General features: G+C 42.7%; 1 protein-coding gene across 6 annotated transcripts; it reads right to left on the reverse strand.

The window, feature by feature from the left end:
• Positions 1 to 8,983: 8,983 nt before the first annotated feature.
• Positions 8,984 to 16,625, reverse strand: LOC136955872 (retinoblastoma-like protein 2). Of its 6 annotated transcripts, XM_067249643.1 has the most exons (15): positions 16,289 to 16,625; positions 16,120 to 16,176; positions 15,508 to 15,574; positions 14,875 to 15,005; positions 14,542 to 14,651; positions 13,701 to 13,804; positions 13,392 to 13,529; positions 12,602 to 12,766; positions 12,310 to 12,412; positions 11,997 to 12,194; positions 11,615 to 11,817; positions 11,233 to 11,409; positions 10,864 to 11,049; positions 10,485 to 10,655; positions 8,984 to 10,163 (listed from the first exon to the last, which is right to left on the reverse strand). In XM_067249643.1, the coding sequence occupies exons 4-15, from the start codon at positions 14,946 to 14,948 to the stop codon at positions 9,939 to 9,941; spliced, it is 1,854 nt and encodes a 617-aa protein (XP_067105744.1). In that variant the 5' UTR covers positions 14,949 to 15,005; positions 15,508 to 15,574; positions 16,120 to 16,176; positions 16,289 to 16,625; the 3' UTR covers positions 8,984 to 9,938. The 6 variants fall into 6 exon arrangements, with proteins under 6 accessions (XP_067105744.1, XP_067105745.1, XP_067105746.1 ...); XM_067249644.1 differs by lacking the exon at positions 15,508 to 15,574; XM_067249645.1 differs by lacking the exons at positions 15,508 to 15,574; positions 16,120 to 16,176.
• Positions 16,626 to 16,827: the final 202 nt, after the last annotated feature.

Here is a 16,827-nt window from a genome sequence, read left to right on the forward strand (position 1 = left end):
TGCAGTTACACGTCTCTAATCCCGTAATTACTGGCCCATCAGCGCCTAGTAAAACCATAATTGGAACCAGCTGTCTGTTTGTTTCGCCTTTTCCTCTCCCTATGTGCAGCATGACCAATCTGACATTTACTAACACATCTCTGGACCTCCAAAAGAGGGGGTTTAGAAGGTGGGGAGAGGGGTTAGTGGAGAGGAATAGGAGTCCAATCCAAATTCTATTTGGCCAGTTCTGTGTACAGTCCTGTGATCCAAGGAAGGGACACCTCAAGTACGGCAGCTCTTGGTCAAATCTACATTGATTCCAAAGGTTACAGTAAGGGGCCAGCTATTTGGACTCAGCCACGGAATGAGCAAAGAATGCAACAGATAGACAGACTTCATTTTTATTCTGCTTTCTAGTGAAGGTCATTGTCTGCTATCCTCCATGTGTCTACGTTACATTTCACAGTCTATTGCTTCATCCCCATCTAATGACTTGCAGGCTTTTCCATCTGATTTGCAAGAAATGAGAGCAGACATGACAGACCAAATGACTTCAATTCTGCTCGGCAGTAAGAAATACATTACACTCCGCTCAAATCACATAAGATAAATAACAAATGGAAAAACAGACACAAAACTATCAAGAAATACAATCAAAAAGCAATAAACTCTGGAAACACAATCTGACTACAGAGAAATGACATGATTAAAGTTGTTTACGGAACTGGAATAGAAATTATTTCTCTGAATAGTATTTTTTTTTCTAATATTGCTTCTTATGTGGTTCCAGGGACAGGCTGTAATACCATCTGTGGTTGATCGAAAAAGTGATCTTACAAATTCTTGAACAATGAAATAGGAACAGTGAAATGTGAATTACAATTTATGACCAACAGTACGGCATACAAATCATGCCCCATCTACTCAAATAAATAATCATTTGTCTAATTCATGCAATGTGTGCAAATTACTTCACAAGAAACTATAGAAATGAACACTTGAGACCCAACATAAACCTAAAAAAATAAAAGGCAGATTTTTCCAACCCTTGTTTTGTTTGATAATCTACCTTCTCCAGCACTGCCTCGAGGCTCTTATTTCAAATGCTACCAATGCTGTGGTAACAGAGTATAATTTAATGGGTTTCAGACTGCCAATCCCCAGGAGCCCACATGAGGCAGAGAGGAGGCAGGTATCCTAATGGCTGCTTGGCTCTCTTCCTTGACTCTGCTGCAGCGTTGATAGAAATGATGGTTTTTATATGTATCTCTCTGAGTGGCAGCAGATGTTCAGCATTCTCCGGCAGCGCTCCGTTCCAGTGGGAAATCAGGGAAAACTATACACTATAAAATTAAACCACTGACACTTCAGCAACCCTGAAAGCAAATGGGCCTGCAGCATCCCAGCAAGCTGGAGAGGATCCATCATTTCTCATTTTAGAGCTTCCATCTGTACTAACTTTCATTAACACAGGCAGGATTGACAGTGGACTTTTCTAAATGGATAAACAGGGCTGCTTTTCAAACGGGGCGCCCATAGTTTATGATATCACAAAGAAACACTGTGTAGGATTAAAAGATACCAGATGGGAAGAGTTTGGCGGTGTGTCATACCCTGTACGCACACAAAACCAAGACTATTTACATCAGATGGTGTCACAGTTGGTTTGCCTCTCAGCCCAAAAGCAATTGAGTTTAACTTCAATATGTTCAAGTTCAAATCTGATCTCTTTATGCCTGGACCAGTTGAACTGATATGAGCTTGGTGAACATGGTGCATATACAGAATGTACAGCACATGTATGTGTGAGTGTGTGTGTATGGATGTACTGTATTTACTGTGTATATACGGTGTACTCTATGCAGTATCTCTACGTACTTTATTCTTCTGATACTTGCGTTAGTATGTTCTACTGGCATACTAGCTGCTTGTCTTCCTGCTATACTAGCAGACCTGCACCTATCTGAACCTCCAGGAAGGAAGTAAATCTTGCTGCTCAAAAGGGTGACAGGCTACTGCATGGTCACAGTACTCACATAGGTAGACCAGTGGAACAAATACTTTTTAATTACCCTTTTAATTACCCTTTGAGCTCAATGAATTAGCATTTTAATGATGGTTGTGTAATTATGGTGGAAGTGGCTGTTGGAGCTGTAGGCAGCCACTCATGGCTTTTATACCAGGGACAACTACACTGGAACATCTCCCTAGAACACACACATGTACACACACACATGCACAAAATACACAGTGTCCATTTTTCTGAACATACTCTAATCAAGCAGATGTAGTGTTTATGAGAGTGTATCTAAAGCCATATCTGTTGATGTTAAAGAAACCAAAGCCATAAGTGATGGGCACACAAACCATTGTAGTGCACCATAGCCCTCAGAGGGCGATTTTAAGGCCACTGCTATCACAGCACTTTACAACAAGCTCTCCTCAAGGCACCATAGCCGCAGTGTGAAGTAAAGGATGAGGGTAGTTTGGCTAAAGGCCTTCTAGCTAATTAAAACACTAACATAATTTCCAAATGACTATTAGGAATCATTTTGCAGCTCCATGCAAAACAGGCCAGGATGGATCTCAGCATGGACTTAGAAAAGAAGAAAGCAATCACCATGAAATATGCATGGAGTCCAGTTCTGTGTACCAATCATTTATGAGAGGAAACATAAATCCTTAGCCTTTAAATCTAATTCAACCCTACATCAAAGATGTTCTTGAAATACAATTTCTTCTAATTCAAACATCAAATGGGAAAACAAATCTGGAAATACATAATGTAACCCTTATGGCCAATTATACAGCATTTGAGTTTGAACACATCTGAGGCATAAAGTATCCTTTTATTCCACATCACACAGTCTGTCTATTCTGGGTAAATGGAAAATTTGGCTCAAGCTGCTATTCAGTAGCACGTAACTTTTACTGGACTTGATTTGAGCCCATGTCTCTGACTCCTGATGTTGTGTGAGATGACGGCCAGGAGACAAGTTGTGGTATTTATGATGGGGCATTAATAGCATTCCTCTGCAGTGGTCAAACATCTTTTTGAGAAATGAAATAACTCACAACTGACATATCTGTCCATTGGGATGAAGCCTACTGTGGGTCCTGTAAGCCTAAACTTACAAAAGAAATATGACATGTCTTATTGAAAATGTAGTGAGGGGGTAAATTCACATCTGTATCCAGAGCCCCCATTCACATTCACATTAGTGTTTAAGCATAGATAGTGTATATTCTACATGGGGAGGTCTCAAAGGAAGGAACAGTAGTTGCTCTGTGTCTCAGCAGTGACAAAAGCCTCTCAGTCTTTTTGGGCTACAGCACCTCTAATTATCTTCACTGAGATGAGGTCAGATACTGCAGGTCGCTCAATCATGACAGACACCGGCCTTGTTATCTGAGATCTGCAGACAAACAAACATGCTTTCTCAGAGGTAGCTATCCAATGCCGGTCCAATGATAATCATATCAACTACGCACAATCAAATAAACAAATAACGATACGATTACTGTAAATAGACCCTAACATGAATATCCTAAGCAGCAAAAAACTGGGAGAGGATTAGCAACCATATTGAAGCATCAATGTTTTTAATGTAGCGTGCAATGCTATGGTGCTGGTGATGACACACCAAGTAATAACACCGTTTGCTGGCTATTATGCATTTTTATGTGCATGAGGCAAACATCAATGCCACTAAGAGATGTTTGGACAGTTGTCATGGCTAGACACTCTGGGGTGCACTACAGAAGAAATACATTATTATTATCACACTGGGGATGATTAGTTTGGCAGCAAATGTACTGCTAAATATACATGGAAAATACTCAGAAGAGATATACTGAAAGAATAGGATATCCATGATACTCCTGGTATCACCAAGCCAAGCCTCATCAAAGAAACATGGATGCAATTTAAATCACATCAGAACACAACCTCACTGCACATGTCACACAACAACAGCTCTCAGTGATTCATTATATGAAGGTATTCATACATTCAATACATTATACATTCGGTACTTTCATACCATGAATGTGTAATGTGTTCATGGGTAACTCTAGGAAGCTGTTAGCTTAGAAAACAGAAGACTATGAGCAACAGTTACAGAGGGGCGCATACTTTAGCTACCCTACACCTGGCATGACTGCTAAACGAGGAGCTCTTGGAACTCGCTGACACAAATATATCTGCTATATTGTATTTATTCAAATTGAGAACAGAGGGCAGAATATTACTGTCCATCTATATAGAAGCTTACACCTCGTATCAACTGTACACTCCACCATCAAAAAGACCACACACCTGCTTTCACATGGACTCCTATTTCTTATCAAATTTGATATTTAGCAGAATCCACTTGTCTGCATTTACAAAAGGGTGAGATGATTCTCTTTAAGGTCACCCTGACACCAGCGCTGAATGAATGACATTTCGACTACATTTTCCTATTTTTCTTCATTTGCTTTGAAAGGACTCTCTCTCTCTCTCGCTCACTCTCTCCCTTCTTCTTCTCCTCCCCTCCCCTCTCACAATACATACTAGCAAAACAAATGGCTGGGATGAATAGTTCCACCTGCCACAGTAGCTTTTGTATTGGACCGCTGGTGGGTTTAGGGTGATTACACTACAGCTGCCAGAGCCCATTCAGTCATGCCGTCCCATTTCTGCTGCACCCCCACCCACCCTCACCTAGAAGCACCACATCAGGAACGAGAGCTGACTTCTTAGAAACAGTACTGTATGAGGTTTGCCTCGTCCACACTCCCCAGGATAAGTATGGCAGGTAAAACAAACAGGTAAAATAAAATAGGTCCATTCATGGTTCCTTGTCTCATTATCCACTAACTGTAGCACTGTACTATAGAGTGGCTTGTATCACAACAGTGCATGAAGGACTGCTGCGAGTACAGTACAGGACAGGTGACTGTATACGCTTTGATACTGCAGGAAGAACCGAAGTATGCATTGTCTCAGTATATAGTGCCTGAAGAATGACATGATTCTTAGAACTTCTCCTTATGCAGAATGATCACATCATCCTACCTTACCTTGCCCTACCCGACAGAAGATCTGCTCCTGGACCATGAGCTTCATCTCTAGATAAATCTGATTAGCGTCTAGGACTTTAGGTTCAGAGATCTTCATTATGGGTACTGTAGTTCAAGGAGGCATGTCTGCATGCTCCATTAGCCAAAGCTGACGTGCTTCTGAGAAACTTCAAATGTTTTCAGCAAATAAACTTTGGTAAGTTCCCATTGTGCATTGTGCATTGAAGAGTTTAGCGTCTAATGGAGTACATCAAAGCCAATCAATCACCTCTTTAAGTGTTTCCAATGGCAGTTACTCTGTTTGTCCTCCTCAAGGCCACCGTTTTTACCCCCACTTCCTGAGGAGGGAAAGAAGGAGATGAAAGCAAATGCATGCCATTCAAAAAGGTGAACAAGACAAGTAATTATCAAGACAGATGGAGGTGTTTTGAGGCTAAGGAAGAGTGTGATATTGACACCGAGATAATTTCCATTAGAATCTGCTGACAGTTGTTTACCTATTCACAAGTAAAATGCCATGAGAAGAAGTAACAATCCACCATGCAGACCAAACAGTGTTTGTTTTTTTTTAAAGTTGCTGTTCCTGAAGAATGATTTATTTGGCTATAGCCTACATTTCATTCTTGACAGTATGTGGTGGCTTCGGATTGACTATTGAAGGAGAAAATGTAGTGTCGGACTTCTCTTCAATTGAAAACTGACCTCTCAGGCACGCTCTGTAGTTCATCGCAATCGCTATTGTGTTCCGAGGGTTACATCGAAAGAGCATTTTTTCTCTATTCGCACTCAATCAAAATGACTATGAACAGGCACTCCAAAGGCCATGGTGACACTTCAATCCAGATGGCTTTGACAGGCAATTATGAATATCTGGTGGTTTTATATTGGAATAAATAAACCCCCATAGGCTAAACAATCAGATACTGTGGTGTATTGAACGTAGTGGTGTGGATGTGATCAGAGTCGCCGGCGGTTCTTGGGAGATCAGTGACACTCTTCAAGGCCAGTGTAAGATTAAAGACTCTCTCTGTCACACGTCTGATCATAAATTCATAAAGGAGGCCCTGTGAAGAACACATCTTTAAAGAGCAGCTTGCTGAAAATAATATGAATAGGCCTACTTATTTGTGACAGACCTTTATACATAGCAAATGGCATAGAACTAGCACAAAGATTGCAGAGGTCCCTTTTTACATTTTCATCCTTATCTGTAATGTAAACCCAATATTACCTTAATTCTCTTATACTTGTACTGAAATAGTCCACTCGTATGTTCGTAGTCAACCTACATCAAATAAAGTCTATCTACATTAAATGTAAAAGTGAATACATAGAAACATGTTTTATGTGATACACAGCAAAAGAAAGTTCGATAGCCCTACACTACAGACATTGTGCATTTCATGAAGGCGCGAGAGGCATTTATTATGAAACGCAGATCTAGCGTAGTTTTCAGAGGGCTTCATATTTCACCGATACAATATGCACAGTGGAACATTAAGCTCAGGACATAAAAGAATTATGATTTTCTTGCTCGCCTACGTTGTGCTCTAGTGGGTGTGGCCTTGGATCCTTTAATAGCCAAGCCCAAAGCCTGACCAAGCCATGTCAGAGTAGAGAATTTAATAGCTTATTCCACACTAGATGTCCTTCAAATACTACATATCCATACTTAAATTTTCAATCTCTTTTTTTGTATACAGTTTTGTGTCCTATGATTTTAAATGTAACCTAGCACTTGAGCAGTTGTTAACTGGTGATGACATTTCAACAACATACTGTAGCTAGGTCATTAGAGGAGAATATGGTTGATTACATTGGATGACGTTGAAATAATCAGGTTCTGACAGATTCCTCTTACCATAAACCAATCATCTCTTACAATTATTGAAGACAGTGTCACTCACAATGCCTCAAGTTACCCTTCTCCTACCTCTGCCACCATTAGAACATCAATGTCTCATTTCTGCTAAATGGCGGAGGACAGATAATTGGCATATGTGCATGCATATTAATTAACTGATAATGAGATGATAAGAGTACCTCACTCTGCAGGTAGGCCTATAGACCCACTAATCAATTGGCAATGAAATTGGGGCAAAAATGTGCTTCTTTTATCCCGCATCTGAAATTAAAATCCTATTTAGCACAACGCTTTCCAACAAAGTGCTTTTCATTCATCTTCTCAAACACATTATTCAATCACACTTTCCATTTGTGTAATGGTAATATTTTCATGTAATTTCCCGCTGCCTCTGCGATGGGTATTTGCGATATGGCTTTGTGAAATGGCTATTCCCCTCCAGCTCTATTCACTAACTGGTAATAAACTTACAACATACATTTCAGATAAATGTCTTCAGCAAATGGAGCCAGCCTCAAGAGATTTCCCTGGTGTTGACGGATCACTTCTGCTCCCTGGTGGCGTGAGAGAGAACTGTGTGGGCAGAGCTGGACTGCCACCTGGTGGTCAACTGTTAACTATTCTACCAAGAAACGATTCTATGGAAGTGAAAAATATCATAGCTGGTAATAAAGTCACGCCGCTATGCAGCACTAGACTATTCTGGAAATATGTAGGCTTTAAAAAATAATTTGAATGACATGTTGTAGAAATATGAAGCATTAGAAAGAAAAAATAATGATCTCAACTTGGTTCAGAGGGCTGTGACTAGAGGGTGGGATAAGTACGGTGTGAGATGGATCAAGCAGCAAAGCAGCAAAGCAACAAATCTTCATAACTTTATTGTGACTATAAAATGAGCTTTTATACAGACTGCTATTACTGAAAATTTTAATAACAACTGTGTTGTCGTTTAAATCCAAATAGTTTTAAAACTCCTGAAGTCATGATATTCTATCTTGGCATTAACATTGGTAAAATATAGAGAAGCTGGAGGTTGGCTGATCCAAACACTGCAGAGTGTGTGTGTGTGGATAGTACACACTGTGCAGTGTGTGCGTGTGTGTGGGGGTGTGTGTGTGTGAGTGTGTGTGTGTGCGCGGCTGGTCCAGATGACACCAGGCGAGTAGTTGATGGACAGTTGTGCAGCATTGCCCTCTCATGCTGACAGGCTCTCCTTCACCCACGGACAGTCCAATCTGTAGACACACTGACACAGACACACAGAGCCAATCTCAGTGTTCACACAGACCATTTGTCATGTCGAATAGACACTGGTAGACAACACAGTGAAGTTATAGAGGTGATTGGATAAAAGTGAGTCAAGGTAAGAGTCATGAATTGCCTGTTTATGGCCAAGTCATTACAAAACATCCTTGTGCCACTGACAGCGGAATAAAGAATGAATTTTTGTGTGAAGTAGTTCATCTAACTAAATATCATTCATCTGAATTCTCCCCACTTTTCACAAAGCACAGTGTTAGGTGTTTAGCCAAAAACCTGTCAGGTCTTACTTTGAGGAAAGTTTGGGAGGGTGTCAAGATGGATGTCGTCTTCAGCTTGATTCTTCTTCTTTCTCCTCTTTGTCTTGTTCTTTTGTTCCGTTAGCTTCCTCTGAGTCGGACACCTGGTTGGAGGTGGCTGACCCTGGTCTTTCCTCTGGCTTTTTGGAATGGTCGACCACCTCTGCCCCCCTGCTCAAACTGCACCCCATAGTCCCACCCAGTGGGAAGCAAACTGATTAAAAGCTGAGTTCTGCTGAGGCTGTTGAGTTGATGAAAGTCTGAAGGCGTATAGAGTACTTCCACACTGTCCTTAACCTTAAAAGCTCAATTACTGTTGTTGAAACAGCCAACCCCTCTCCCCCCCAACCCTTCGGTCTCCATGGTAACTGCAGGACTTCCTGTTGAGTTGAGCACGGCTACCTGTGTACTGGTCTCTCAGGTTTTACTTTACAGGCCACTGCTGATTGGCTCCCAGTGGCTTATTATGATGCGTTCGCCAAGCAACATTGGTTGAGAATTAACCTCATGGCGTGCCAGGGCATGGTTACTGATAAACACTGCAGGGATTGTTTGTCAATCACTTCATTGTCATAGCAACCATTTTTCACACTATGGATTTGGATTTTTGGTAGTTAGTCATATATAGAAATGGGTAGAGGCACATTTGATGGTGTATTTATGATGCTCATAACCAGAGTAAAATGGTTGACTTTTAGCCTGACAAATTATTACCAACAGTACCTATGACAAAACCTTTGCCTGTGTATGGAATTCCTTGGGCTTTAAATATAGGCAACACACATTTGTATTTTATTTTAATAGAGTTGATACAAATGTACCAATATACTGCATACACCAGTTCAAGTTCAAGTGTCAGCATTTTTATTCTACGACTGTAAAATGTTCTATTCGATTGGGTAATACAGAATTCTACAAAAGATCTGGTTTTCCATTAAGAAAAACAGGCACATCATTCAAACGTAAGTACAGCAAGATGGAAGCCAAAGTTATAATAACAATGTCTTAATTTAGTGCAATGGAACCGTTCTAAAGAAGAAAACACAATAATTGAAAAAGCATGATTAACACTATAGTAGCTACTATCTTCCCAACGTGCTCCTAACAATGCCAGTTCATGTCTCCCTGAGGGAAGTGGGACCAAAAGTTGACAGTGCTTGTAAGTGCAAATACAAGCAGAGGAACAGTTGTACGGTTGAAAGACAGAATTGCAGAATCAAATTCATTAGGGTACACTTCAAATTACGATGATGTTCCAAGACATGGGCAGACGTAGAAAACACAACCCCTCGTTTCTTCATAATGCTTGAAGAAAAAAATGTTTTGGAGTGCTAGAAAGTGTATAACGCTGATATACTTTAGCTAAAAGTTTGTCTCGAAAGGTTAACGGGATATATTGTATCTTAATTATTTTCTAGTTTGGGTCCACATTCCAGTAAGTAGCACTCACCAGCGAGCCCTCTGGTTCAGACATGAGGAATGGTTGGTGGAATGGCATGGTGGCTTTGTGCTCTGCTCCGGGCCTGCTCATCAGCCAGCTCTGCCAGTCGTCTCTGCAAGGATGAGGGCCCCCTCCGGGGCCTCCTCATTTGGGGCCGTCCATCCTCTTCATCCTCCTCCACCCCAGCCTCTACAGCTCTAGGACGCCTCCTGGTGGCAGTCTTGACCATGTTGTTGATCTCATGCAGACACTGCAGGACAGGGAGAATCATGTGATCAGCAAGCTGCATGGTTCCAGTCACTATAAGCTGAATAAGCACATGTAACAGCGCATGACATCAAAAGCTCATGAGCAGCTTGAGATGGTTGAGAATGCTCTGCTGTTATGTGATTTCTTCAACTCAACAACAAGAATGGACACCACAGGTATCCTCTTGTGAGAGAGAATAGAACTGAAAAGAGTGCATGTATGCAGTTGGATGACTGAGTATGCGGTTAGATTTGAGAAAGGTTTCAGACATTACCCAACAGAACCACATTAGTTGTAATTTTAGATCGTATCAAACTCTCACCCCTGGGGAACTCCTGTTTACAAAGTAGAGTGCCCTGCGGGCGTGGCTGGGTGGGGAGTGGGGGGGGGTGTCAGCGTAGAGGGGTGAGATGTAGAAAGAGCGATGGAGGCGGAGCCTGTGAGGACATTTCGCTGGCAGGGTGGGGAATGGAGAATAGGGAGGGGTTTCAACCTGCACAAAAAACAAAGAGAAATCTACGTCCATATCTTTCACTACAGGATATCATAACTCAATTAAGTTAGAATATTTAATGTACCTGTATGCTGTCATATGGTATACTGTAACGGTATGCTGCAATACGACAGTATGTTACTCAAGTCGTATTGTTGATTACTATTGTAATCTCTATTCAGTTGAGCTGTATACATTGCAAACTTACCCCTGCCCTGGTCAGTGCTTCTGGAGAGTAGCGCACGGCAAAACTGTACATATGTGTGCTGTAGATGGTGTTGTAGAAGTTGATGAGGGCCCTCCTCTCCTCCCCCTGCTCTAGTCTGGAGGATGCCCCAGATGCAGCACAGCTGGCAAGCATGATATGCTTGAAGGAAATGTCTTCTTTGGAAACCTGCACAATGAGTAATGCAAACGATGTTAGCTTTCATCAGCAATGCAGTCTACTGTAAACATGTTACCCTACAGTTCAATCTCAGCCTTGTAACACATCATGTGTTTGTGTCTATCACCAAAGCATAAGCTAAGATAAACCAGGCTGGTGACCAAGAGTCAGGAACCAACCACAGGACAGTACCTTGGCCATGATAAAGATGGCGCACATGAGGAGAATGTTTAAGTGGCGATCTTTCATCAGCTCAGAGTAGTGGACCAGAGAATGCTCTAAACACGTCCAGATCTTCAGTCGCAGCTCGTCTGAGATATTCAGCTTGGGACAGATGTTCTGCAAGCGCCTGCTGGTGAGGAGGTAGACCTGAGATAGACAGAATTGATCGTGGAACATGTCTGGTTATGTAAGGAACACATTACTGAAATACAGACTGAAAAGAACAGAAGGTACATTTGAACAGAAGGTACATTCCACCAACCATTCCTCATGTCTGAACCAGAGGGCTCGCTGGTGAGCGCTACTTACTGGAATGTGGACCCAAACTAGAAAATGTAAAGAACTTCTGTACCTTTCGGAGGAACAGAGACAGCGAGCCCAATCCATGACGTTTGGTTGTGTTTGGGACTAAAGCTGGGGCTGGGGCTGGGGCTGGGGCTAGGGCGGGGGCTGGGGCCGAGTGAAGGCCCTGGGCCTGGGGCGGCTGCGTGGTACTACTGGGCAGTTGCTGTGTGGTAGTGGGCTGTCCCATTAAAAACAGCCCCCCTAGATGCACTGATAGAAAAAGGACACCAGGAAAGGAATCAAAGATAATCTTCTTTCAATTCAAATATTCAATTGTTGCTGTACCCTGTTTGAAAGAACAAAGCTGTACAAACTCTGTAGTATGCATTGTCTACGGTATTTACTTAAACATGATACGCAGCTTTAGCACAGAGGTGTGGACTTAGTACCTTGGACAGGTATGGTGACACTTTGTCCATTGTTCGTAGTGACAGTGGCTGTTGCCATAGTGACCACTATCTGGCCCGTAACCATGACAGAGGACGACTGTGGCTCTATAACTGGTGTGGCAAGGTCAGAGGTCATTATTGAACCAGCAGGGGGGGAGTTGTACATATCACAGAGACCAGCAGAAGATTGAGGGATCCCTTGGAAAGACAAAGAAGCCAAAGTCAACATCACTAGCTCCCCTCTCAACCACAATGTATTTAATGTTTCATAACAACATTCTTTTGTTCATTGACGTGATCCAATGTGACCGACCTGATGATCTACCTGGGTCTCTACGGGTTACAATGTCACCTGTGGTTCTTTGAGGGACATTAGGGGCGTTTGTGCTATCGCCCAGGTGTTGTGAGGGCGTCACCTGCAACAAACACAGATCCAGAACATTTCAAGGTTAAGGACCTTGCACAAGTGCGTACACACACTATTTTATCATGGTCCACCTTAGTCGGTTTGTTAAACAGCTAAGGCCTCTGTAGACAGCAAATGGTCAAGAAATGAAAAATATGGGTTTCATAGGGTTAGGTATAGGTGTGGTGCAGCGCCACACCTCCAGGCAGGTGGGCAGGGCGCCCTGGACAGCTCTGATGCTGTCCCACAGAGGGGACTGTCTGCTCCAGGCCAGTTCCTCCAACACCTGCTCCTCCACCCACTTCAGGTGCCTGGGCACAGCTGGTGGCCAGGCCTCCTCGGAGCGCAGCATCAGCTCTATGACCTAGAGGTACCAAAACGGATACATTCAAGTTAAATATAATAATATTCATAGTTAAATATCTACGGCAAATATAACAATATGAGCCCAACGTGAATCCAATATGAGGTTATTTTATGTAAAGCTCCAAAAACTACTTAGCACTCAAATTAATGCAAATACATTTCTCGCGCAAGCTCGCATTACTTGTTGAAGTCCCTATGTACACTCACATCTAACCGATACTAGGACATGTTTACAACGTCTGGCTACTGTGACAAATATAATCACATTTTGTGGGACAGATTGGACAGCAATGGCACTAGTACACACTACATCACCAAACCTATGTGGACTGCTGACCATCACACCTATGAGCTTGTTGGATATCCCATTCCAAAACCATGCCCATCCTTGTGGTGTTGGCTTTCCTTTTGCAGCCATAACAGCATACAACATATAGTGAATGTTTATGTGAACATTACACAAAATGCATATACAGTCTATACTACATTAAGAGAGTCACAACAACAGACTGTAAGTCTAACTCACATGACTCTCTCTCTTTCTCTTACACACACAAACACACACACACACACACACACACACACACACACACACACGTGTGAGGTGTACTCTAGTAGGCCACCTTGTAAAAGTCGTAGGGTGCAATCTCGAAGATCTTGAGGACCAGACAGAAGCTACCCCTGAAATAATGAGAGAACAGAACCATCTCCACACAGCAGGCTACCAGGGAACACTGGAACAGGTCATGCCCCAGAATGCACTGAAAAAGAAACAGAAATGTCCATCAACAGCTAAACCATATCTTTCACTTCATCACATGGTCAAACATTGCCCCCCAGTGGATATTAGTTGATATTCCGTCAGTGGATAATGTCAAGTCAATGGGTGTTCTGAAGATGCAGTTGTGTACAGCAGAGGGCAGCAGACTCACAGACAGATCCTTGTCAAGCAGCCTCTTTCTCTCTTCAGTAATGATGGCCTCCAGCACACTATAGTAAAGAGCCTCTGCCTCCCGGCAGTACTGGACTGCAGTCTCTACAAACAGAAAACAAAAGGCAGCATTTTCTTCATTGACCACACCAGCAAAGCTCAATCAGACTTCTCACCACCATCCAGAATGTTCTTAACACATCACCAGATGGCCTCACAAAGAGAAGAACGAAACATCTCTGCTCTGTTTTTACAGGGCCTTTATACCTCTTCCTCTGAGCTTCAAATGGCTTTCCTAGACGAACTGACCCCAGTCACAAGTTCTCTCTCATGTTCTTTAGCGGGACTGTCAAACAAAGGAACAGACCTTTCCCTTATTCATTAAGTTCTGCAGCACAGTTCAGGGACGTAAGTTTGATATCAGCTTAGTCAGGGACATTAATAGTAAATGCTTGCGCGCTGGAAAAAAGATTCTCAATTATTTGCGCGCAAAAAAAGCTTCATGTAATATAATGTCAGACTCATTTTATTATTATCTTTGAGTCAAAATAAGATGCATGTTTTCTCCACTGGGAGGGCACAGAGGGCACGGCATCACGTTCTTTTCACAGGTAGGGCACCATAGAAGGGACTTTATCACATGTTCTTGCACACTGGGCAACCATACAGGACCCTTTATCATGTTTAATCTACCATAAGGGCATCCAAGAGGGCACTTTTGCTAGCGTGGGGGCACCAGGGGGGGCGACCACCTCTCCTGCCCCTCTGAGTCCACCACTGCACACACACAACACATCATAATATCATAGCTCAAATGTAATGCAGCACGTGAGAGCACCCACCTGTGCCCAGGCCGCTCTTCTCATGAGGTTCCTCAAAGTGCTGGATAAAGATGTCAGCCATGTGCCTCAGTCTGGAGGCTACGGTCTCAGATGGATCTTTGGCACAGGTTCTGAGGGAACGAGCCAGAGAGGAACCATGAGAAGGAATCTCTTATGGCCCCTACAAACCTGACCCCCTCTCCACCCATACATCTATTATCAAGAAAGACTGATAAGACCTCCCCCCCCCCCCCCCCACCCCACACACACACACACTCACACCCACACACATGTAATCCACACACCACTCACCCGCAGGCACACACACACATATCCATAGCCCGTGCTGCTAACCTGAATATGTTGGTCAGGCTGACACTGGGACCAAGTCTCCTCGGCCCCAGCATGCCTTGCGGATGTGTTGCCATGGCGACCGCCACCCAACACTTGTGCAGCTGTCTCTCTGGTTGAGTTAACAAGTGTACCTAAACATAAATACATAGCGTGACATGAAAAAAATATTACAAGACATCCAAATGACACAGGTTGGTACAACACCTGATTGGGCTCTTTATGCAGAACTCTCAGTTTCAGGGTAAAGAAGCCCAGGAGAATTTAGCACGAGGTCCTTCAAAATTATGCTGGATAATGGAAACAGAAAGTGACACCACATGTATTCTTGCACACCAAAAATGTTTTCTCACTCAAGTACCAGTAATGTGTGGCCAGGACGCTTCATTCATCCAGATTCCTGTGAGCAACAAGTTGTCTGAACGGGAACTTGTTTGCCATGTGCCTGTGTGCTACAGCTCACTGAGTTGCTAAATATAGCGTCTCTCTTGCCATTTGTCTGTCTGTCTGTCTGTCTCTATCTCTCTCTCTCTTTACTTGAGTGTTTCTATCGCTCTCCCTCTCTCCAGCATTATGCCATAGCCTTGGCTGGCCCCTGGAAAACATTTTGCAGCAGCCACATATAGTTGTAATTACATCATGGCTGGCTCAGTAGTAAGCTGTATCTCCCACCAGGAAGGAAGTAGGTTCCGCCCCATCCTGTCTGAGATAGACAACGACGTTCATGTTTATAGTACGGAAGTTCCAACACGTGGAGCATGCAAATACACAAACATAGTATGCACAACCAATTATTTATATATATAAATATGTATAATTTGAATAATCTGGATTACAATATATTATTGTTATTGCAACAGTGTGGATGACCACACATTGGAAGGGTATGTTAAAACTTGCCAGCTGCCCACCAATATTTCTGCCCCCAACCTGAACACTAAGCAGCACAGCTGTTTTGGCTGGCTCAATCAGCGCATTGGTAAAAAACACATTTTAAAATCCTGGCAGTAATACTTTCTGTACAGGGTACACATGCATTCACCTATAAACACAGTCTACGTATTTTCCATTCAGCTTGATAGTAGCAAAATGAGTAGCCTTACACTGGATTCCTTTCGGTTCCATTTTGGGCTCATTGATAGGATTTGTCATTCACAAATCACATTATAGTATGTCTACAGCAAAAGAAACACAAAGCTCATCTCATATTTAATCTATATTCACAAAAACTAATCCCACATAACAGACCTCAAGAGGGCAGGTTCAACATCCTGTATCCTTGTTATCCTACACCTATCACAGAGTCTGTAAAAAAGAAGACACAGGACAAGAGAGAGATGGACATAGACAAAGTGACAGAGGAAGAAAAAGTACTCTAATGAATGAGCAATTAAGGTTACTTAATTAGGTTACTTACAAGAACCAGTTTAGAGGGATTGCAGTGTGTTAGGTTAAAGCTTCGGGATCAAGATTTGACTTGAAACAGGCTGCTACTCCTCCCCCTTCTCTCTCTCTCCCTTACACTGTGTCTCTACCCCCTTGTCTTCTTTTCTTCGGACTTCGTCAGATGCCACAGGACTACAGGTGGGCGTGGTATTATGCGCGTCATATTTTTCTAATAAGAAATATTGCAGACTAACAATACATTTGTTCACATTGCACACTATTGCAACGCACCTAGAAGCGACTGGGACTGCACGACAAACACGCCAGCTGGTGTTAGGTGCTACTTAATTTTCAGCGAAAGAAAGGCGTTTTAGTTTGAGGAACTGGTAGCGTAGGAGGTAGAAAAAAACCACATGCCTCACAGGCATGCCCCAACTTGTTGCTATGATAAGGGAGGCCATGTAAGGCTGAGGCACTGGCGGGAGAGAAGGCATACAGTAGCGCTACCACAAGGTTATGTGATGACACTGCATTGTTTCCAGGTTGACCGAAAAAATAAAGTAGGCCTAC

The sequence above is a fragment of the Osmerus mordax genome, chromosome 13, assembly GCF_038355195.1.
Source record: "Osmerus mordax isolate fOsmMor3 chromosome 13, fOsmMor3.pri, whole genome shotgun sequence".
NCBI lineage: Eukaryota > Metazoa > Chordata > Actinopteri > Osmeriformes > Osmeridae > Osmerus > Osmerus mordax.

Bases quoted from the DNA above. Each gene is read 5' to 3' on its own strand.
- LOC136955872 (XM_067249645.1), bottom strand. From the start codon at position 14,948: ATGGCAACACATCCGCAAGGCATGCTGGGGCCGAGGAGACTTGGTCCC. The intron at 14,652-14,874 runs GTTAGCAGCACG...TCGTTCCCTCAG, and splicing joins AGCCTGACCAACATATTCAG to AACCTGTGCCAAAGATCCAT. The intron at 12,767-13,391 runs GTGGCCTACTAG...TGGTACCTCTAG, and splicing joins CACCCTACGACTTTTACAAG to GTCATAGAGCTGATGCTGCG.